General features: G+C 62.5%; 2 protein-coding genes across 3 annotated transcripts; both read right to left on the bottom strand.

Moving 5' to 3' along the window:
* Positions 1–648: 648 nt before the first annotated feature.
* SSH3 (slingshot protein phosphatase 3) lies at positions 649–9381 on the bottom strand. The gene is made up of 14 exons (XM_074274780.1): positions 9021–9381; positions 8405–8445; positions 7966–8206; positions 6582–6700; positions 6429–6500; positions 5845–5910; positions 5005–5199; positions 4790–4883; positions 4378–4506; positions 4245–4291; positions 2954–3100; positions 2527–2727; positions 2156–2444; positions 649–1598 (listed from the first exon to the last, which is right to left on the bottom strand). Exons 1-14 carry the CDS (start codon positions 9084–9086, stop codon positions 1350–1352), a joined length of 1956 nt encoding a protein of 651 aa, XP_074130881.1. The 5' UTR covers positions 9087–9381; the 3' UTR covers positions 649–1349.
* A 1097-nt stretch (positions 9382–10478) lies between these two features.
* Positions 10479–18830, bottom strand: ANKRD13D (ankyrin repeat domain 13D). 2 transcript variants are annotated; one of them, XM_074274779.1, is made up of 15 exons: positions 18005–18340; positions 17326–17461; positions 16607–16731; positions 15928–15973; positions 15651–15794; positions 15371–15560; positions 14508–14574; positions 14067–14148; positions 13507–13568; positions 13238–13368; positions 12874–13031; positions 12095–12223; positions 11841–12004; positions 11368–11459; positions 10479–10857 (listed from the first exon to the last, which is right to left on the bottom strand). In XM_074274779.1, the coding sequence occupies exons 1-15, from the start codon at positions 18092–18094 to the stop codon at positions 10644–10646; spliced, it is 1830 nt and encodes a 609-aa protein (XP_074130880.1). In that variant the 5' UTR covers positions 18095–18340; the 3' UTR covers positions 10479–10643. The 2 variants fall into 2 exon arrangements, with proteins under 2 accessions (XP_074130880.1, XP_074130878.1); XM_074274777.1 differs by having other exon boundaries at positions 11841–12223; positions 18005–18830.
* Positions 18831–21959: the final 3129 nt, after the last annotated feature.

The following is a 21959-nucleotide window of genomic DNA, read 5'->3' as shown; positions in this document are numbered from 1 at the left end:
TCTTCTTCTTACAGATGGGGAAACCGAGGCCCGGGGAGGTTCGGTGACTATCTCAAATGTCGCGGAGGTCGCTGGCAGCAGACAGCATTTGCACCGGGGCCCTCTGAGCTCGGCCCATCCCCTCATACCTCTGAGCATGACCCATCCCCTCATCCAAAGCTGCCTGGTTAAACTGTTATCTTTATTGCTTGTAATCATTAACCAGAAGAGCCCTGCCTGCCTGGTAAAGTCTCCTCCAGCTTGGCATAGTCTAGTTCTGATAAGGAGGAGTTGAAGACTCACCCGCTGCTATCCAGGGACATTTCTCCCTAAGGGAGGAGGCTCCTGTGAGAGTGGAGGCTCCTGTTAGGGCAAAGTCCCATTTATTTCCTGATCTCCATGGTTATTTCTCCCCAAAGAATAAAAGCTTTCTGAGGGCAGGATCTGGGTTTTGCTTTGTTTTGTATACTTCTGAAATCTAGCATGATGCTGGTACACCATAAGCACTTAATAAATGCTAGCCCACCGAGTGAGTAAGACCAGTGAAGATGCAAGTGGAGACTGGGAGGAGCCAAGAAAAACCGATCAAATAAAGCCCGGAATCATCCACAAACTAAGATCCACTTGTGGAATCCACTATTAGGAAACATACCATAAAATGAAAAATAATTTAATATGAAACTTGACTTTGTTTATTCCTAAATAAAAAGCCATGTCATTAAAAGGTCATAGAAAATAACTGACTAGCTAATGAGGAATGGGGGGAGTGTGTGTGTGTGTGCCTGCGCGCAACACACACTTGTGCCACCATGTACCAGGAAAAGAAGCTCCAGCCTTCCCCGCCCACTGCCTGGGGATTCAAGTCCCAGCAGCCCAGAGGGGAGGGGGAGGCGGGGGTGTCCCAGGAGACATTGGTCCCCATCACTGCTGGCCTCTGGAGGCTTCTCTGTCTGAGGCCCCAGGAAGAGATTGGAGTCAGCTGTGAAGGGGGGCCCCAGGGCAGGCTGTTGGGCCTTTGACCCTGGGTGTCCAGGCTGAACAGCCTCCATCTCTGGTAAGGAAAACTGTCCCTGTGGGCTGCCCCTGACCCTTTGAGGTTCTGGTTAAATCTTAAGCTTAGGGAGGTTGGAAAACCACAGTCACTGGAAGCTTGTGGGAGGGGGAGTGGTCTCAGGGCCCAAGGTTGGATCTTTGAGAGCTGAAGGGCTCCTCCAGTCCTCTCTGTGCTGGCCCCTTTTCCCCAGAGGAGGGAACTGAGGTCTGGGCCCTGGGGGAGGTGCTGGCTAGAGCAGGGCGGAGGGGTGGGTGGAGGAGGAAGCCGTGCAAGGCGGGGCAGGGAGCTCCCCACTCTTAGTGTTTGGGCCTAGGGCTCAGGGCCCTCCCTCTTCTCCACTGCTGTCCACACTGGCCTGTCGCGTCACCCTCCGGGCCCGCGGCTTGGGCACATCCGCGGGCTCCCCCTGGGCCTGGAAGGCCTGGCTCCTGTTGGCCACCAGGGCCGCGCTGTGCAAAGCGGCCACGGACTTTCGGGAGAACAGGACGGGCCGCGGGGGCCTTTGGCCCTGTTCAGGCTGGTGAAGAGCCTCATCCGAGGAGTCGTTTGGGGATGAGAAGAACACCTGGAAGGTCAGAAGCCGAGAGTCAGCCTCCTGGCCTCCAGGAGCCCCTCTGCCTCCCGTGGTCCGGTCTCCCCTCCGCAAGGCTTTCACCCACACTCATCTCTGACCTGGCAACAAGGGCCTGGCACGGTTGGCACTGCCCTCTCCTGGCCACAAACTGCATGGGAGCGCCCTTCCATCTGTACCTCCCCCCCCCCCCCGCCACTCCCCCTCCCCCCGCTCCAGAAACTAATGGGAGCTCTCCCACCAAAGCCTTTGGCGGCTCGTTTGGTCCCAAGCTCTGACTTCATTGGTGTGGAACAGGCTTAACCTTTTCCCACCCACGCTCCCTTCTGGTTTGAGGAGTCTGTCTGAAACAGGTGCATACAGGTGTACAGGTATACAGACGGGGGTACAGATCAGACTCTCACAGCCTCCACAAGTTGAGTTCTCAGTCTGAGAAGCCGCGGCCTAGAAAAGCCGCTGAGCACTCTCCCGTGCTCCCAACCACCAACCATCGTGGCTCCCGGGCGTGCACACCGAGCAGGTGCCTCGACCGTGAGGCTCCCCCTTCTCACCTCAGGCAGATCCGCTGCGTCGGGGTGGCTCCCCAGGTCCGGCGGCTCCAGCAGGCTGATGGATCTCATGATCCCGCGGAGGTCCATGCGGTGCCGGGGGCCCGGCCCCCCATGGCCGGGTTCTTCTCTCGGCACTCCCGGCTGCTCCTCCCCTCCTGCAGCCTTCCAGTCCCCACCGCCCCCTGGCTCCTGGAGGGAGTGGGGAGGCAACCAGGAGGCATCCAGAGCTGGAGGCTCATCAGGGGAGGTCGTGCCACCGGCCTTCTGCTCCCAAACGTGGCTCTGGCGGCTGGAAGGAAGAAAGCGTGGTGACCACGCCGTCCCGCCTGCCCTCGCCACCCCACCCCACCCCGTGCCCCCAGGACCGGTACCTGGCCGTGAGGATGCCCTGGTAGGTGTGCAGCTGCCGAAGGAAGCCGGGGTTGGGCCGGGCGATGGGGCGCAGCTCCTGAACGTGCCGGAGGGCCTGCTCCAGGCCCCAGCTGTACTGCTTCATGGCGTAGGCCATGACGGTGGCGGCCGAGCGGCTCACACCCATCTTGCAATGTACCAGCACCCGGGAGCCCTGGGCCCTGTGCAGGAAGGGCCTCCTGGTCAGCCATCCCTCATCGGCCCGCCAAGTCCAGACCAGACCAGAGGCCCAGACAGAATACGGGGGCCGAGGCCAGGCTGGGGGAGCTGAGAAAGAAGGGGGGCCACGGGAGGGCTAAGGGCCACGAGCACCACGGCGGCGGGGGCTGCAGCGGGGGCAGGGACAGCTGAGGGATGTCTGGCTGGCCTAGGGGAAGGGGGACCCACCGGGCGGCCTCGATGAAGCGATGAGTTTCCTTCCAGTGAGGCAGGAGCTGCTCCGTCTCCTCGTCCCAAAGCCGAACGTTGTGGTAGGTGAAGAGTCCCGGGAAGAAGTTGTCGATCTCTCTGGCCATGTTCAGGATGTGGCTTACCCTGCCAGGGAGAAGCCAGGAACCGTTATTCTGGGCCCGAGGGAGCCTGGGCCAGGCCAGGGCAGCCCAAGACCCCACTGGGCAGGCCTGGAAGGACAGTTCCCCAGAGGGAGTGCCCAAATCTCTAGATCTCCACTAGCAAACTGATTTTTTGTTGAAATGCCAGCAAAAAGATTAATGTGGCATTCCCGGAAATAACTGAGGAGCAGAAACAGAGGGTGTCCCTGTTAAAGCTTTCTTTCCCTGCGGCAATCAGGGTTAAGTGACTTGTCTGGGGTCACACAGCTAGGATGTGTTTAAGTGTCTGAGGCTGGATTTGAACTCAGGTCCTCTTGACATCAGGGCTGGAGCTCTATCCACTGTGCCACCCAGCTGCCCCTTTAACAGACAAGGCAAAAGTGGCCGCTGGGATACAATGGCAAGTGAGCCGGCCTGGGAGCCACTGAGCTCAACAGTAGGTGACCTCTGGCACCATCTGGGTCCAGCCCCACGTTTTACAAAGGAGAATCTGAAGCCTCCCGAGGTTCCCCACATAGTCAGCACCAGAGGTAGAACGGGGGGCTGGTGTTCCCGCAGTCCAGCCGGTGCCCCTCGTGCCACGCCACATGATGTTGGCCAATGCCTCCCGATTCCAGGCCTCCGCTGGACCTCTCTTGGGTCTCCCCCCCGCCGTACCACTCCATCGCTCGCCCATTTTACAAAGCCAGCTCTGGGCGGGCATTTTTGTTCACTGCTGTGACCGGTGCCAGTTGGCGGCTGAGAAGAGGACTCGTACCCATAGACAGACGATTAGTGGCCACATTCTGCCCACTTTGGAAGGGGGTAGCAAGAGAAATTGTCTCAGGGGGTCTAGGCCTGGGGACTGTAAGCTTGCTCTTTTTTTCCTTCACCTTGGGGACTGAAGGAAGACAGGATGGCAAAGGAGCCAGAGGATGGCAAGGCTCCTCCTAGGCGAGGAGGTTGGAAAGACCCCTGACGGGGAGTGCCAGCTCAAGGAGGTGGGGAGTGGGCGGGAGAACAGTGTGGGCCAGGCCCTGGGCAGGGCTAGGGCAGGTACAGGAGCTTCAGGCCTCAGTTTCCCCCTCTGTTAGCTGAGGATATTAGTCTGGCTGGGTGCCAGTGTGCCCCTCAGCTCTGGTACTCACTGGTTTCTCTGAAGTTCATCCAAGTTGGCTGCGTTCCACTCAGAGCCCTGTGGAGAAGGGGGTGGTGGGTAGCGGCCTCCCTCCCCCTGCTCACCCGAGCCCAGCGCCCGGTCCCAGTCGGAGGCAAGCTCACCAGGTAAAGGTGGGGGAAGATGTGTGAGGCTCGATCCCGCTGGGCCATGAGCACTAGCATCTGGTTATCAATGAAGTCTCGGTACTGCTGCAGGGGGCAGCCCAGGCGGCTCTCGAGGGCCTGGCGAATCTGGAGAAGGGGGCCAAGCTGCAGGGGGCGCAGGCGCCCTGGCCGCTCCCTGGGCCTGGCCGCCACATGGAGGCGGGCACACGGGAGCAGGCTGGCCTCTGGGGGAGGGGGAGCAGACGGGCCCCAGCTCTGAGTCTCCCCAGGGGCCATGGTGAAGGCTTCTGGGGACAGGGGCGTGATGGAGGAAAGGGCCTGTGACCATGGAACTTCCCCGCCAGGTTTGGGGCATCCCCAGCTACAGGGGGGCCATCTCCGGCCTGGTCTCCTGGCTTTCCCCCCTTACCTCTTTGGAGGTGACACTTTCCAGATCGCTGGTGTCCAGCACCCCCCACAGCTCAGTCCGGATGAGCCGCTCCATCTGCTCTTGCTCCGAGTGCCTGTGGACGGGGCCCATCAGACCAGGGGTCCCAGGTCTGCTCTCCCCTGTGCCCCCCCTCGCCCACAGCCTGCAGCCTGGCGTGGGGGGGCAGCTGCTCCCTCCCCGCCCCAGGGACTGACCCGCTGGAGTCGGCACCGGGCAGCTGAGAGCGCAGTGACTCCAGGTCAGCCATGGCCAGCCACTCGTTGAGGCAGCTCTGGTCGGAGGTGATTCGCTGCTGGTAGTAGCCAGTCCAGGCAAGGGCGCTGCCCCCGGGCACCAGCCCGTGGCCCAAGGCCATCTCGCAGGCCTGATGCAGCATCTGGAGGGTGGCCCTGGGAGCGAGGAACAGGGAAGCCCTCAGCACAGGGTGCTGGGTGCCCGGCCAGGCCGAGCTCTGGGCCCAGGGGCAGAAGGCGGTCCCTGCCCGTGTCTAACAGGGACAAGAAGCTGCCCGAGAGGTGGGGGGCTTCCCCAAGTCGGAGGTTTTAGGAGGGACTTGAGAGGGGGGCGAGGAGTCAGAGAGAAGGGAGAGCACCAGGGGCCACAGGCCAGGTCATTGCACCCAGAATGAGGGGCAGGGAGTCAATTCCTGTTCTGGAAAGGGAGGAGGGACCTGAGTCAGGGAGGCCACGGAGCCTTCTGCTCTGGATCCCGGAGGCCACAGGGAGCCCCGGAAGGTTGCTGAGAAGGGGAGACACGATCAGCCCGGGCTTATGGCTGACGGGAGGAGAGGGACTGGGCAGGGGGCCCCCTGCATCTGCTGCTGCTCCGTCCAGGGGTCAGAAGATGAAACAGGCTGAGTTGTCCCAGTTCCCTCTTCTCTTGCTCAATAGACATCTGGGCTTTGTGACTCACTGCAGCTCCCAAGGAAGCTGTGGTTGCTCTGAGAGGATTAGACTGGGCCTCCCCGCCCCCACCCACCTCTGTCCCATCCCCTGCTGCCTTTAACCTCCCCAGCCCCCACTTCTCCTTCTCACCACATAGTCTGGATGGAGATGGGCTTGAAGATTCGTGTTTGACCTCCAGATGTCACGGAGAAGCCCCTGGAAGAGGAGGGGGCGGGGAGTTAAGCCCTCAGGAGTGGGCAGTGCAGGTCCGGAGGTTCCTGGGCCCAGCGTCAGAGCAACTGCAAAGGGCACAGCCCTTCTCCTTCTGGGCCTCAGTTTCCCCGGTGGAACAAAGGTGTTCTAGAAGGGGACTCCGACATCAGGGAGGTGGAAAGCTGGATTACAAAGCACCAAAGAAAGTTGGGAGCCCCCGGGGGCCAGTAGCTGAGACCGAGCCTTCACCCAGCTCAGGGGAGGGCCGGGGACCAGGCAGCCTCGGGTTCTCATGTTCTTGTGGGGGTATGTATGTCCCTCATTAGACTTTCCCAGAGCCACCCACTTATCCACACCTCAGGAACTTTTCTCACAGCCGCCCTCTGAGAGGCAGGGCAGGTGGGTTATCTCTGTGAGACAGATGGGGAACTGAGGTCCAGGGCTTGTCCTACCAGACGTCGCCACCCAGATCCCAAAGAGCCTTCTTCCCCTCCCTCCAGTATCAAATGGCTTCTTCTCACCCATCACCGTCCAGGTAGACCTGTGTGTCACTCCAGAGGGGCAGAACCAGGCCCAGAGTGCAGCTGGGGGGGCTGGAGGACAGAGGGAAAGACAGCTGGGTTCTCCCGGCCCTTCCTACCTCCCCAGTCCCCCACTTCCAGCAGCACCCCTACCTGCTCTGGGAGAAGTCTACCCCCAGGAGGACAGTCTCACCCTGGCTCAGCAGCTCCGCCGTGGACACCACAAGCAGGTACCTGAGCCATTGAGGCCGCGTGGTCTCCAACTGGACAGCCTGGGGGGGGCATAAGATTCAGAGAGTATCTCTAAACACATGGCCTGGGGATGTGGGGGGGAGGCAGTCTGGGGGCTGGGGAGGAGCCGGATCTCCCTGAGGGAACCCCCCTCTATCAGTACATGGGGGCATTTAGTCTTGGAGTGAAACGACTCGCCCAGGGTCATATAGTCAGTGTGTGTCAGACAAGACTTGGAGCCAGGTCTTCATGGCCTCTGGCTCTCTGTGCAATGGCCCATGCTGCCTCTCAGACAATCCATGTACCATGATGATTTTCCCATCATCCCCCTCTCCTGGTTCAGTTGAGGGCACATTTCCTGAGCCCCTTCTGAGTAGACTGTGGGTGGGGTGGAGAGAGTGAGGGGAGTGGTGCCCCCTGGGCCGTTCTCTAGCCTGCTCTGAGGAATCCCAGATAACAAGAGGATTAGAATGTGGAGAGAGGGAGAAGATACAATTGTGGGACAAAGGGAGGCTTCCCGGAGAGGGGATGTCTGAGGCAGGCCTGCAGAGTTGGGGAGCATTTTAAAAGTGGGGAGAGCTTCCCCAGTGCGAGGACTAGGCTTTGTGGGCAAAGCACCAGGGACAGCGCTTCAGGGCTGGAAGAGATCTCGGACCTCCGGGTCAGAGTACTGCAGAGAAGGAAGCCGAGGCCCAGGGATATGAAGGGATAGAGTGAGGTAGGAGCATAGATTCTGAGATGGGAGGAATCTAGTTTGCTCCAGATCACGTAGAAACATCAGGGACAGAATGTGAACCCCGTTTCTCTGGAACAAGGGCTCCCGCAAAAGGGAGACTCTGACAGGGCTGGCCGGCCTGGGGTGGTCTTTAGTGAGGGAGAGGGCGGAGGAAGCCGTCCTCCGGGAGCCCAGGACTCTGTGAGTGCCCACCGGGGGCACGGGCAGAGAAAAGCAGGCCCTCTGGGGCTGGCAGGGGCAGGGGTCAGGGTGGAGGTCGCTGACTTGGAAGGAGCAGATGCTGGTGGGAGATGCCGAGCTCAGTGGGAGACATGCTGCGTTTGAGGTGGTGGTGGGGCTCCCGGCACAGGTGGGTGACAGAGGGAGGCCGGGCTCCGCCTCCCGGAGGCCCCGAAAACCCTGGAAGGAGATGGGCTGCTCAAGGGAGAGAGTGTGGAGAGAGGAGGCCAGAGGAGAAGGGCAGAGCCCTGGGGGAGGCAGGAGAGAGGGGAGACAGAGAAGCACAGTCAGAGAGGTGAGAGGAGAGCCAGAGGAAGCCCGGTCCCCTTCCCTCCCAAAGCCGCCTCTCACCAGCTGGATGTTGTCCTGAGGCCTCAGCAGCCCCACCATGAGGTGCAGGTGCTGCCTCTGTTCCTGCTTCCCCGAGGCCGAGGGCTCCGGAGTCCCGGGGCCGCTTCCATCGGCCTGGTCAGAGGGGGGCTCCTCCTCTTCTGGGTCATCTTCATCGCTGGACCGGTCCGGATCCCTGGGGCCGGGCTCCCCCCTGTCCTGGAGGCCCAGGACGGCCCCCCGCAGCACAGCAAAGCTCTGCCTAGCCAGGAACAAAGATTCCCCACCTCTGAGCTCTCAAAGTGCTTAACCCCAGAGGGCCATCCCCTCCCCCCTTCCTCCCCTGCCCCTCCAGGAACTGGGTCCCAGGATGGGACAAAGGGCTGAGCATCCCCCAGCACCGGCCCCCACAAAGCAGCAGCTGGCCAGGGAGCCAAAGCCGGCGGGGAGGGCCCCTCACCTGCGCTGCAGCTGGCTCCTCCTGCGGCTGGGCCCTTCATCCTGCAGGGAAGCAGCCCCATGGGCAGAGTGAGGGGCTCCTTCCCGCCCACCCTCCCCCTTCCCGGGCCCCAAGGTCCTAACAGCTTCCTTCTTGGGAGCCAGGCCCAGAGCCAGGCCCGGAGCCCGGCGGAGCCCTTCCCAGTGTGGGGGGCTGAGGCTCAAGTTGGCGGGACCTCAGAGACGGCTGCAGCAGCCCCAGGAGCCCCCGGAGCCCCTCGAGGCCGTGGGGGTGGGGGATGGGCGAGATTAGGGTTATAGAGCCGATCTTCCCCCTTGAACCCCCACCCCCCACTCCCGGCTCCAGGGAAGAGGGACTCCTGCCTCCAAAGCCCCCCGGACTCCCCCTCCTCCTCTCGCCGACTCCCGGGAGTTCTGCCCCCGGCCCGTTCCCCGTCCCCGGCCAGGCCGCCAGGCCGCTGCGGGTCAGCTCCCGCGAGGGGGCCCCCAGGGGCCCCTGCCCAGGCGGGCCGGGAAGGTCAGGGGCCCGCGGCGCCGGGAGACTTGGGCTTGCCCCGCGCCCGTCCCAGCAGGCCCGGCAGGGCCAGGGCGGACTGCCTGCGTGGGCAAGGACTCACCGCGGGGCCCACGGGGGTGGAGTGGCCGCTGGCCGAGGGGGACCGGCTCACTGTGACCAAGGCCATGCACGCACGCGGCCGGACGGAGGGCTTCCGGCGCAGCCCCCTCCCCCAGACCCGATCCGACCCGCCCGGACCAGCCCAGCCTTGCCCAGCCCAGGCCTGGCCAGGCCAGACCAGGAAGGAGAGCAACGAGCGGAGCCGGGCCGAGCCACCTCGGCCTGGCACGTCCTAGGGGGAGGCCCTTAAAGGGCCAGCCACCCCTCCGCTCGGCCTCCCGGGCTCTCGGTGCAGGCGGCGCCGCAGCCGCCCCTCCCCTCCGGCTCAAGCTCCTACAGACCGAGGCCCCGCCCCCTGAGGCGGGGCCACCGAAGCTAAACTCCGCCCAGCCCCTTTCCAGGTGATCGGGGCGGGGAGCCAGGCTGGGGCTCCTACGCTGGAGTCCTGGGAGCGCTCGGTCCGGCGCTCCGGGAGCCTCCCCCGCGTGGCCGGGCCCTGCCTCTGGCAGCGTGGGAATGGAGGCGCGGAGGCCGAGACGCCCACCCGCCGGCCGGGAGCTCTCTGGACCTCGGTTTCCCCAAATGTAAATGAGGGCTCGAAGGCCCCTCCCAGCAGCCCTCAGAGCCCTTGGACGGAGGCCGCCGGGAAGGGCCGGAACAGGCTGTGGCCCAGCCCGAGGCTGCCCGCCGGGCCTCCCGAGCTGGGTCTCAGCGCGAACCCCGGGGCCCGACTCCTCGGGCTTCCTTTGGGGCTTCGTAATCCTCCTTTTCGCCGCCGCATGTCCCCCCTGCCGCCCTGCTAGAAGCAGCCCTGGGAAGAGCTGCCCGCCGGGACCGCTGCCCCGGGGCTGGCGGAGGCGGCTCCTCCCCGCTCCCCTGCTGTCCGCCCTTCCCAGGAGATCTTGGGGTTCGCAGGCCTTGAAGCCCAATCCCTCTGGCCCAGGCCCAGCCCCAGCTCCTCATGGCTTGGGCCCTGATTGGCTCAGAGTGAATGGCAGTAGCCGCGGGTCAGTTCTGGGCACAGACCCTGAGGGTCTCCCCTCTCAGCCTGGATTATTTTTTGGGGGGGGGATCATTTTCTCCTCATTTCTCACAGCGCTAATATCACTCCCGCCAAACTGGGACAAGGCCCTAAGGTTAAAGGGCCAACGACCCGGTGCCAGACTCATCCCCAGATGTTCTGGGGGCTGCATCTCGGGGGCTCTGGAGGAGAAAATGAGGCAGGAGCCCCGCCCTCCCCTAAATCCAGTCTGCCCCCACTCTGCCCCTGCACACAGTAGGTGCTTCTAGATAGGGAGGAGGGAGGGAAGGAGGAAGCTAGGTGAGCCTGCTGTCATCCAGCTGGCATCTTGGGCGGGGGAGGGATGGATGGGGGCTGCAATAACCAACCGGGACTTGGGGGGGGAGCAATTGAGGAATCCTTGGCCCCTCCCCCAAGCCCCACAGAGCAGAGCTGAACCTCAGGGTGTTTTCTCATTTATTTCCATCCCCCATCTCCATCTTGGGCAATCCCCGACCCCTGACCCCTCCCCTCGACTGATCAGCAGTTTATAAATAAATAAGTTATAAAAGCCAGGCTGGAGCCCTGGCCTGGGCAGTGTCCTCTCCATCCCGACTGGGCGGCTCAGTGGTCTGTGAGGGAGAGCCGCAGAATGCGCTGTAGCTCCTCCTCTTCCTGCTGCCCCCTCCTCTCTCTCTCCTCTTGTTCCCGGGAGGACAGTTCCAGGGCCAGGCGAAGCTGCTCGTCGAAGCTGGGGGGGCTCAGGGAGGGAGGGGTCAGGCGAGGGGACCCGGGGCCCCCAGATTCCGGAGGCGGCAGCAGGCTCTCCTGGAGGGCCCTGCCGAGGGAGAGGGGGAAACGCTGACGGGGACCGGGGACTTAGCAACGCCTCCCATCTCCCTCCCACTGGGGGGTTCCTTTCACGGGGTTCTGGGGCCCAAAGAAGAGGCAGGAGCTCCCGCTTCTTCTACCTTCCTGACCCAACCCAGGGGGCAGCGGGCCGGGAACGGCAAAGCGGGATGGGCAGCTGCCCACAGGGCACCAAAGGGGCCCTTCCCAAGAGTGCCGGCCTCCTTAGTTTGCCCAGATCCCTCAGGTTCTTCTGTCCTAAGGCGGCTAATCAAGGGGCCCATGGCAGAGAGGGGAAGCAAACAGTCCCTTGAACCACCCAGGGGCTCCAGATCACCTCGGGTGCCCCTTCTGGCTCCACTCTCCTTCCCAGAGAGAGAGGAGGCACAGAGGCAGAGGGGCAGGGGCACTGGGAGACCCCCAATGTCCCCCCAGGAGAATCACAGGGGCGGGGGGGGGACAGCAAAAGCCCTCAGTGGTTGCAGGACTCGGGGCTCACCGCTCCAGCTGCAGCTGTTCCTCGTAGGCAGGGGGCGGAGAATGGAGATCGGGGCCTGGCCGGGTGTTGGTCAGAGCCTCCCAGATGGTCACCTGCAGGAAGAAGAGAAGGGGAGAAGGGGGGATGGGAGGGAAAGGAAAAAGGGAGGGAGGGAAGGGGGAAGAGGAAAGGGAGGGAAAAGAAAGAAGGGAAGGAAAGGGGAGTAAAAGAAAAAGAGAAGGGAAGGAAAGAAGAGAGGGTAAGGGAAGAAGGGAAGGGAAGGTTTTGGGGTCAGAATCTGCCCCTGCCTCACTTTGACCCCACACCCAGGACCCTCCAGCCCACCCTGGCCTCCGCGCTGGCAGGGACAGACGGGCCTGGCCCCCACGCTCACCCCTCAAGGCCCTTGGATGCTATCGCATCACTCCTGCTCCTCACCCCCGGACTGCAGGCCCCCCGCGCCACGCCCCATTGGGTGCTGGACCTTTTTGTACCTGCTCTGTCTCGGTGCCAGCCTCTAGCAGGCTCTGCTGGATGGCAAACTGCAGGAGGTCGTCATCTTCGTCCCGTAGGGGCTCACTGTGCCCAGCCCCCAGCACGCTGTACCCCTCGGGTACCTCAAACACGGCCGGGTCCACCTCACAAGGAAAGGGGCTCCCTGGGGAAAGGATGGGCCCAAGTCTCAGTTGTTGGCCCTCTCCTCCCCGCCCCCCCCCAGCTGAGCGGCCCCTCTCCCCCAGGGCAGTACCTGCAGGGCAGCTGGGCTCTGGGGCCCTCAGGCCGGGGGACGGCACCCACACGGAACTCAGAGGTTCGTCGCAGCCGCACAGGTTGCTGAAAGTGATCCGGGCGTTGAGCACGTGGAACAGAGGGATTTCTGCAGGGACAGCGGGGCCAGGTCCTGAGCCACGGAAGCCCCCCACACACACACACACTGTGGTTCACCCCCACCCCCCACAGCTCCCTCACTTGGCCCAGGCCTCTCCTCTTTCCCAGACACCCTGCAGGGGTCCTCCTGCCTCTGCCACTGGGGCCATCACAAGGCCCCCCTCCGGCCTTCTCTCCATCTGCTCTGTCTCTCCCTTGTTTGGACATGCCGAGCCCCCCATAAATGTCTGAGGGGAGCCGCGTTTGCTTTTCCGAGATTCCTCTCATTGCGTCCTTTTTGTGTGCTGCATTTATTTGGGGGGGGAGGCAATCAGGTTAAGTGATTTGTCCAGGATCCCACAGCCAGGAAGTGTTAAGTGTCTGAGGCTGGGGCTCTACCCACTGCACCATCTACCTGCCCCTGGGCACCGCATTTATATGCCCATGTATTACATGTTATCTCCCTGGACAAAGTTCTTTGAGAAGAGGAAGAATTTCTCTTTATCTCTATATCCCCAAGGCCTTGTAAAACCTCAGGCAAACAGCAGGCGCTTAATAATTGATTGATAAACCCCATTATACAGGTAACAGTAATGGGGGGCTCCCAATAGACAGACCCCTCCCCTGCGGCCCTCCCCACCTTTCTACCTCCCTCCTCACCAATCTTGACAGGGAAGCCTGGTGGGAGGCGCAAGGTAATGAAGTCCCGAAGCTTGGCGAAGTGGGCATTGCTGATGGCCATCAGGTCGATGATGGGGGTCACCTGGTCACCCAGAGACAGGGGGTGCTCCTCACTCAACCAGAGGGTGGCCTTGAACCTGCCAGAGCAGCTGGGGCCTATCAGAGCTGCAAGAGCCCGCCCCCACCCCCCAGAATCCAGGGGAAAGGGGCTGGGGGATGGCCCGTCCTCCTGCCGGGGCCTTCCGCGCCCTCCAGAGCCGACCACCAGGCCGGGCCTGACTCGTGCGTGGGGGCCATGCGGGGGGGGGGGCAGGGGAGCGGGGACAGGGAGCGGCAGTCCTACCGCTGCACTTTGCTGGACATCTCGATGGGGCGGCCGATGTTGCGGGCCTCCAGGCTGAAGTTGGGGTCGAAGTACTCCTCCGGGGAGATGGCCGTGGGGTTGGTGGGACTGGCTGACTGCAGCACCGGGGCCTGCCCCAGCCCGGCCCCCCCACCCAGGAAAAGTGCTCAGCCTTCGGGCCTCCCAGCCCACCACCCGACGCCCGCCTCCCAGGAAGGCCAGAGCCCCTGCCCTGCGCCCGGCCCACCCCGGCCAGGGCCCACACTCACCCCGTTGTGGGAGGAGTGCTGCTGGGCCATCCCCAGGAAGGACTGGAAGGGTGTCTTTCCCCCTGTGAGAACATAAGAGCGGAGGAGAGCGGCCCTCCCTCAGCCCCTGGCATGGGGAACTGGGAGGGGGGGGGGCCTAAGGTCATCCAAGGCAGGGACGCAGAGTCTGGTATACAGAAGGTGCTCAATAGATGCATGGTGGGTTAAGTGGCGCGCAGGTATATTATACCACCCAGATCCCAGCATGAAACCTCTGAAAACAAGTGTGTGTGGGCTTCCTGAGTTTCATTCAGCAGGAAGGCCTGAGTTCAAATCCAACTGAGCTTTGGGATCCCGGGCAAGTGACTTACGCTGCTTGCCTCAGTTTACCCATCTGGACAAGGGAGATAACAACAGCTCCCTACCTCCCAGGGTTGTTGTGCCCGGCGTGTGGGAAGGGCTATACCAACGTCAGCCATTATTACAGTGGTGAGTGTTACCACTAGCCCCATTCATCAGATGGGGCAGGTGAAGCCGCAGCCCTCTAGGGGTCCGAGAGGCCCGGCCCACCTGGGCCTTACCTTTGGTTCTGGCCTTGTCCTGATCGGAGAGATGTTCCGTCCGGGTCCTCGTCACAAGCTCTACGTTGTTGGCGCTGTACACCTGGGAGTGGGAGAAGGAAACAGGTCCCGGCCTGAGCCAGGACCCCTCCCCTCCCTGCCCTCCATTCCCAAGTCTGAGCTCCTCCTGGGGGAAGGGGCCCTGCGGCCAGCCCGGGGCCGAACCCCCATCACAGGACCATAGAGAGACGATTATCTCCTCCAACTTACAGATGGGGAAACTGAGGCCAGGAGGTTAAGTGACTTGCCCACTCCCCTCCCCATCAGTTGTCTCAGGGCTTCCTCATCCGAGGCAGAGAGGAAGCTCCCCAAGGCACGAGCCTGCCCGGTGCCAGCTCCGGGCCCAGCCTGGCAGGAGGGCTGGCACCCCCTCCCCCACAGGGCCCCCTCCTCAGTCCCTGCCTTGGCTTCATAGCCGCTGACAATTTCCATCTTCTCTGACCGCCAGCCCCAGATCCCGCATTTGTTCCTGTAGGAGACAAGGTGCTTCAGTACAGGTCCTCTCCCAGGCTCATGAGTCTGTCCTGTCTCCCCCAGACTCTGAAGTCCTTCCTGCCTCCTCCTTTCTTTGTCCCATGAGCAGAAATGAACAAACTTTCCTAGAGAAACATGGTGGTGAGGTTTCCAGGCTAGCCCAGTTTGTGTGGTCTAGCCTAGAGCTTATCACTTATAAGACAAGGAAATATTCTCTGCAGAAATGCATTTAGGCTAGACATGAGAGATCAGCCCCCCACACCCTGGGTCTCAGGCCCAGGGGCAGAGGCTGGATTCTACCTGGTAAAAGGGGCCATGGGGCAGGCTAGGGAACAGCACTCCCTGCAGGGCAGCTCCTTCCCTCCCCCTCTGGCCATGGGATCCTAGGATAGAATAACTAGGGCAGGAACAAGCTGGAGGCCATCAGGGATAATTCTCTAGTTTTCACAGAGGCAAACTGAGGCCCAGAGATGTAAAGTGGAGGGTCAGACAGGCCTGCAAGGCAGTGAGAGGCCGTCCTGTTCGGTTATTCTACAGAGGAGGAAACTGTCTTGTTTTTTAAATTTCTTTTTCTCATTCATCGTTCTTGTTTTTGTTTCTTGGTCACCTTTTTATAGGACTTTCTGTGAGCCAGGCAGGGCAAGGGATTTTTCCTCCCTCATTTTACGCGGAGGCACAGAAATATCCAGTCACTCCCCCAGGGTCACACAGCCGGGGACTCGTCCTCCTGACGCCGCTGACCCCAGCCTGGAACTCCCAGAAAGCCCCTCCCGCCCCAGTCCGGAGCTGACCTCTCAAAGGCGACGTTGCGGGTGTCCAGGTGGGTGGACACTATGGGGGAAGTGAGCCGGCTGGCCACGTGCTCCTCGCTGGGCTGCATGGCTGCCAGCAGCGCCTCGGGCTCGTGCAGGGCCAGCGCCAGCGTCTCCGTGCGCACCACTTGCTGGTCGTGGTCCACCTCCATCACCAGCGCCCCAGCCTCTGCAGGGAAATTGAGTCAGGGACCCGAGGTCCCCAGGACAAAGGCACGGGACGGACGCCGGCCTGCCTCAGTTTTCCCTTTTCTCTCACCTTGGCCCTTGAAGATGTAGCTCCGCCGGCCCCGCTGCCAGGTCATGTGCTCAAAGCCCAGGAGGCTGGTGTCCACCCGCAGGCTCTGGCCACGCTTCCAGACTCGGTACACGTCACTGGGGCACATCTTTGACACGAGGGGCACTGTGGGTGTGGCGTCAGAAAGGGCCGCCTTGGCAAGTGGCCCAGCGCTGGGCCCCCGACATTGGCCAGCTGGCTTCGCCTGCCCTGGGCGGGGGTTCCTCTCCGCCCTCCTCCCCCCCCTGCCTCCACTTACCCCAGCTGGTGAATTCCCACTTCATCTCCACATAGAAATCAGGGGCCTGGGACAGACAAGATGGGGGCCCGTTAGTGTCTCCCCAGGTGGGGGAGGGGGCAGCTCAAGGAAGAGGGGGTGATTTTTCCAGCCCCTGTTTGAGTCCAGAGCGCCCCCTCCAGCCAACTGCAAAGCAGCAGGAGATCCCGAGTCCTGCCCCTGGAGGCCACAGCCTTTCCCCTGACCTTGCCCGGCCCTGAGCAGCAGGTGCAGCTGGACACTCTGGGGGTTGGAGGCGGGGTCCGTCCTACCTCAGACACTCCCTAACTGGAGGCCTTTGGCCAGGGGAGGCTGCTGGGAGCCTCAGTTTACTCAGGTCTATGCTGCACAGGGCTCTAAGGAGAAGTGCTTTGTAAACTTTACAGGAATGGGGTACGTGTGAGTATGAGTGTGTGAGTGTGTATCAGTCATCGTGCAATTAATGATTTCACCTAACAAAACCCGCTCTCAGGGAACAGGCCATCAGAACCAGACACCTACAGGATCTATGCTTTAAACAAGGGACTTAACCTCTCTCTGAGCCTCAGTTTCCCTATCTGCAACGTGGGGAAAAGTGAGCCTTGCCTGACTTCCTTCTGCTGGGATAAGAAAAAGGCCTCATTGCTGTCTCCGCGTGGTGGGGGCCCCGGGCACCCCGTACCTGGCACAGCTTGTTGAGGAGCTCAGGGATGCCCGCCAGCCTCTGGGTGGCCCGTTGGTAGTCCCGGTACTGCAACACCAGCTGCACTATCTCAGGGTCCCCGGTACTGACGGCCTCCTGCAGGACTGCAGGGTGGGCCCGTCCCGTCGCCGCCCCTGGGCTCCATTCCCCCATCGGTCCCTGACGCCCGCAGCCCCCCCAGCCGCCCGCGGCCCTGCCAGCTGTCTATGACCCTCCCGGCCATCCGCGCACCCGTCCTGAGAGCAGAGTCCTAGGCTGGATATGACAAGGGCCATGGAGACCCAGGAAGGAAAGGGGGGGGCTTTGAGGAGGGGGAACAAAGCCCCGAAATCCCAGCTGTGCCTCTAAGTTCTCAATGGGCAACACTGGGGGAGGAAGGGGGGGAGCTCCCAAATCACCAAGCTGGAAGGCCTTGGGAACCAGCCCGAGCCTCGGGCTTAGAGACGGGCAGGGGCCTGAGCCGGGGGCAGAGGGGGCCGAGCAGGGGAAGCTGGGTCTTCCGGCTCAAGGTCCCTCATGTTATGACAGCGAGTCCCAGAGGGGTCGGTCACTCGGCCAGGGTCACACAGCGAGCAAGTATTTGACTCCAGGCCAACGCGCATAGGCGGGATGAGCTCGGGTGGGGGGCGGTGTGGAGGGAAGAAGCAGGGGGTGAGGGTGGAAAGGGGCTCAGGCCAGGGAGGGGCCCCCTCAGGTACCTGCCCAGCCCTGGCGGTTCTCCTTGCCCACGTTGGCGTTGTGCCGCAGCAGGACTCGGACGGACTCCAAGTTCCCCAGGGACACGGCCAGCTCCAGGGGGGTCCTACCCCGGGGATCCACCAGCTCAATGTCGTGCTGCCCGAGGGAGGGAGGGAAGCTTGGAGAAGGGGAGACCCAGCTGGAGGCCGGCAGGGCAGGGGGAACAGGACGGGGGAGGCACTGTGGGGGGGCGGCCGGCAGATCCGGGCAGGGGAGATGGCACAGCCGAGGAAGTCAAAAGCCTAGCGCAGGAAGCATGGAGCTGGGGCTGCCGGCGGGGAGGGTGCCGGGGAGCTGGTCCCCGAGCGCGACCTGGAACCGGAGGGCTGGGACCGAGCTGAGAGGCGGCGGGGGGCGGGCTCGCGCACTGACGGAGCGCAGAGGGGCTGCGGGGCCCGCCCCCATGGATGCAAAGTTTGAACACGGACTCCCTGGCCCGGCCCGGCCTTTCCGCCGGACCTCTGGGTCCAGTTGTCAGGGGCTGGGGGGGGAGGGTCGGGGCTCCTGGTTCCCGGCCGGGCAGAGGGGCTGACGGGAATGTCACTTGGGGCGGGGGGCAGGTGGACGAGCTTGGGGGGGGCGCCGGGCCGGGGGTCCCGGGGCTGGAGGGGCGCTCAGGGCCCGGCGGGCCTCCCTCACCTGGCGGCTGTGCAGCGCGGCCTCCAGCTCCCGGTGCTGGTTGGCCCAGACGAGCCGGTGGAGCGGGTAGGTGGGGCCGGGGCCGGCCATGCTCGGCCTCAGAGCCGCGGCCTCCGCCTCCGCCGCCTCCTCCGCCGCATCCCCGGCGGGGCCGCCGGGTGGGCGGGCGGGCGGAGCCAGACGGGGCGGGGGCGCGGCTGGGCGGCCCTGACCCTGACCCTGACCCTGGACGGGCGGGGAGGAGCCCGGGCAGCGGAGCCCCCGAGACAGCTCCGCGGCCCCAGCCCCGGCAGCCGCAGCGGCCCCGCAGCCCCCCAGCCCCCGCAGCCGCAGCGGCCCCGCAGACACAACGCGGCTCCGGCTGTCAGGGCGCGCGCAGGGAAGGAGGGAGGAGGGGGAGGTGCCGAAGGGAGGCGGGAAGGGGCGGGGGCCCCCAGACCCCCCGCCCCCTCGTCCTGCCCGTGTCCGCCGCCGGGGGGCGAGCTCGGCCGCGGGTTCCCCTGCCAGTCGGGCTACAGCCTTGCTGGGGGGGGGGGGGGGAGGGAGCCCGAACGGTGGGGTGCGGCTGGAGGCGGGAAAGTGGGCTCTCCTAGTCCCCCTGGCTCGGGGGTCGGCCCAGCCCGAGTCCAGCCCCGAGCTGAGGCTGCCCCCGCCCCACCCAAGAACCCCGGCCCGCCTGAAGAGGCGGGCCTGGGAGTGTGTGGGGACGGCCCGGCTGCGCCCGGGCCCGGTGGGGGCTCTCGGAGACCGGAAAATTGAGGGAACGGTTCCTGGCGGCAGCGCGTGCCCGCCTGGCTCCAGCAGGCGGCGGCATTGGTTCTCTGCTGGGCCCCCAGGCTTGAGGGAGGAGGAGCAGGAAGAGGCCGCCCGCCCCGCCCAGCGCCCTCATTCAGCCGCCTCCCGGAAGGGCCGGCCCGGAGCTGAGTCTGGGGGCTCCCGGGGCTGGCAGAGCCCGGCGCAGGCTGCGGGGGCGGGGCTTGGCCTGGCGGGGAAGCCCCGGACGTGGGCGCGGGGCTGCGCGCGGAGATCCTCGGGGCTGGGGGCTGGCCAGACCGCTCTGTGGCAGAGAAGGCCCAGGCGCGCGGAGGAATCAGTGCCTGTGAGGTGGACCCTGGATCCTGGGCCCAAGCCTCCGCCCGGCCCGGGCCGGCCTGCTTCAGGGCCCAGATCCCCCCGCGGCCCCGGGGCCCGGCCTGCTTCGGCCCCAGATCTCCCCGCGGCCCCGGGGCCCGGTCTGCTTCGGCCCCAGATCTCCCCGCGGCCCCGGGGCCCGGTCTGCTTCGGCCCCAGATCTCCCCGCGGCCCGGAGACAGCGCACGGGACCATCTTAAGCCCTGCTCAGGCCTTACCACTCCGTCACTCTGGGCCTGCCATCCCCCCTAGCTCCAGCCTCAGTTTCCTCATCTGCCAAACCAAGAGCCTGGACTTGGTGACATCGGAGGTCTCCTCCAGCCCCAGATGCTCCGCCCCCAGGACCTAGGATCAAAGTCTGGCCTCCCAGCCCAGCCTAGTCCGGGGGCCTGCAGAAGCGCCTTGGGCCTTGCTGGGACTCAGTCCATGACCTGCCTCACCCTAGGCCCCGGGGGTGCAAGATGCTGTGCCCTGGGAGGTTAAGATCAGATGCCCGGAAGCTGACTAAAGGCTTCCCAGGAGAGCCAGCGGGCAGGGATTGGGTCTCTCCTAGCTGGGGGTGATCCCAAAGGGCTTCCAGGAGGAGGCGCAGCAGGGTGGCCAGCTCTGCCTGGGGGAGAGGGGACATGCACAGCCCCTCCCAAGCAGCCCCAGCCCATCTCTCCAGCCTTATCGCACCTTCCCCCTTTCCAGCCTCCACAATCCGGTCAGACTGCCCCTCCCAGAACTCTCCCTCCTGTCTGCATGGGCCTTTACCTTGGCTGGGCGCCATACCCAGGTGGAGCCCCCATCCTCCAAGGCTTGGCTCCTGCCGCCTCTTAGGTGAGGCTTTTCTTGATCCCTCCATCTGAGTGCCCATAATGCCGCCCCCCATTGATTATTGCATATATCATATGTACACATACATACATACATGTGTACACATACGGTGCTTAATAAGAGTTGATTAGGGCTTTCACAGAAGGGGGGTTTGGAAAGAACACTGAAATTGGAAGAGGACCTGGATTCAAATCCTGCTTCTAAGACTCAGTTTTCCCATCTATAAATCAAAATCAGTTGAACAACGTGACATCCTGCATCCCTGCGCTTCTCAGTCTGTGAGCCTCCACCTGAGCACTGAGTAGGGTCCCCAGTTTTCAGGCGGTTCGCTGCCACGATGGAGGGGCTGAATGAGGCTAGATTAGAAGGGCCTAGAAAATGGAGGGAGGCTTCTCTAGCCTTACTCCTGCCCAAAAGGCCCCCTTCCCCTACCAAAGGCCTCCGAGGAAAGGGGAGACTACTGCAGGCTTGCTGCCAGCCTCCCCTGAATCCCCTTCAGCTGTCAACCAAATGTCCCTGATCTCTTACTTATGGGTAAGGCCCTGGAGGTGCAAAGGGGCCAGAGCTGGGAAGGGGGGTCTGGGAGACAAAGAAAACACACACACTTCTCACCCTGCCCCCTTGGGGATTCTTCTTCCTATTCATGGCCGGAGACCCCTCCTCTTGTTGCCCTCCTCCTCTCCTCCCCTTTCAGCTCTGGCTGATGCTCCCGGTTGGGAAGCTTTCTCTTGGGGGCACCCAAAATGTGCGGCTCGTCAGCGAGCTCTCTGGACAGAGCCAGGTCTGCCATCCTGAGATGGTGAAAGGCACGCGCTCTGTTATTTTTCACAAACGCCTACTGAATAGGCTTGAGAGGGACTCGGCCTTCTCTCACAACCTGGGCTTCGGAGCCCAAATCTTGGGGTGGCTGGGAGCCAGGCGTGGCAAAAGCATATTTGTTTTTCTTATGGGCCTCTCCCCCCAGAGGAGAGAAGCTCAAGGTGGAAAGCCCACTGCGGTTCCCTTGGATCTTGATCTCCAGCCCATAGTTGGCGCTTAATCAATGTTTGCTGGCTGGATTGAGAATGAGAAGATCCTAGTCCCACCTTAACAACTCCTGTCATCTTGGAAAAGTGCCGTAGAAGCATCCAGGGGGCACCACATTGGATAAAGCACAGTCAGTAAGACCTGAGTTCCAATTCAGCCTGAGATACTATGTGATCCTGGGCAAGTCACCTCAGTTTCCTCATCTGTAAAATGGGAATAATCACAGTACAATAAGATTGTTGTGAGGATGCAATGAGCTAGTAATTGCAAAGTGCCTGGCACACAGTAAGTGCTTAATAAATGGTTGTTCTTAGTTCTCAGAACACATTGGAGACAACATGTAAGACCTGGTTTCAGCTTCTATAACTGATGTTGTGTGACACTGGACAAGTCCCTTCACCTCTCTGTGTCTCAGTTTCCTCATTTATAAAACGGGGTTGGGCTAGACAAGCTCTTCCAGTCCTAGATCTCGAATCCTATAAGCCGGTATACATAAACAGGAGTGTGTGTGTGTGTGTGCGCGCGCGTGTGTGTGTGTGTGTGTGTGTGTGTGTGTGTGTGTGAGAGATGACTCTATAGCTGATTCCAAAGTGAAGGGAAATGCCCATGGGGTGGAGGGATAAGGAAAGACTTCATGTGGTATTTGTTGTGGCGAACAGGACACTGAGTCTTGTTCTGATCACTAAGGACAAGTGAAGGTGGAGGGTAGTTCAGGCACGGTGGATGGTTGGAGCAAAAGGGAGAGACGGGAAGTGGGGCGTTATCTCTGTGGAACGTTATGGACAGTTTGACCAGATCAGTGGGTGTATGAAGGAAGGTATTGCGAGTCATTTTGGGAAACGTGGGTTGAGCTCGGATTCTAGAGTTTCATGAGCAGGGGAGTGACACCGTCAGGCCTGTGTTGGATTTCATTTTAATTAATTTTTTTCAAACGAAGATTCCCTATTCTCTCTGTCTCACTTTCCTTCCCCTATGAAGA

The sequence above is a fragment of the Sminthopsis crassicaudata genome, chromosome 6 (assembly GCF_048593235.1).
Source record: "Sminthopsis crassicaudata isolate SCR6 chromosome 6, ASM4859323v1, whole genome shotgun sequence".
Taxonomy (NCBI): domain Eukaryota; kingdom Metazoa; phylum Chordata; class Mammalia; order Dasyuromorphia; family Dasyuridae; genus Sminthopsis; species Sminthopsis crassicaudata.
Note: the sequence above shows the minus strand (reverse complement) of the source record. Positions and strands in the feature narration are given on the sequence as shown.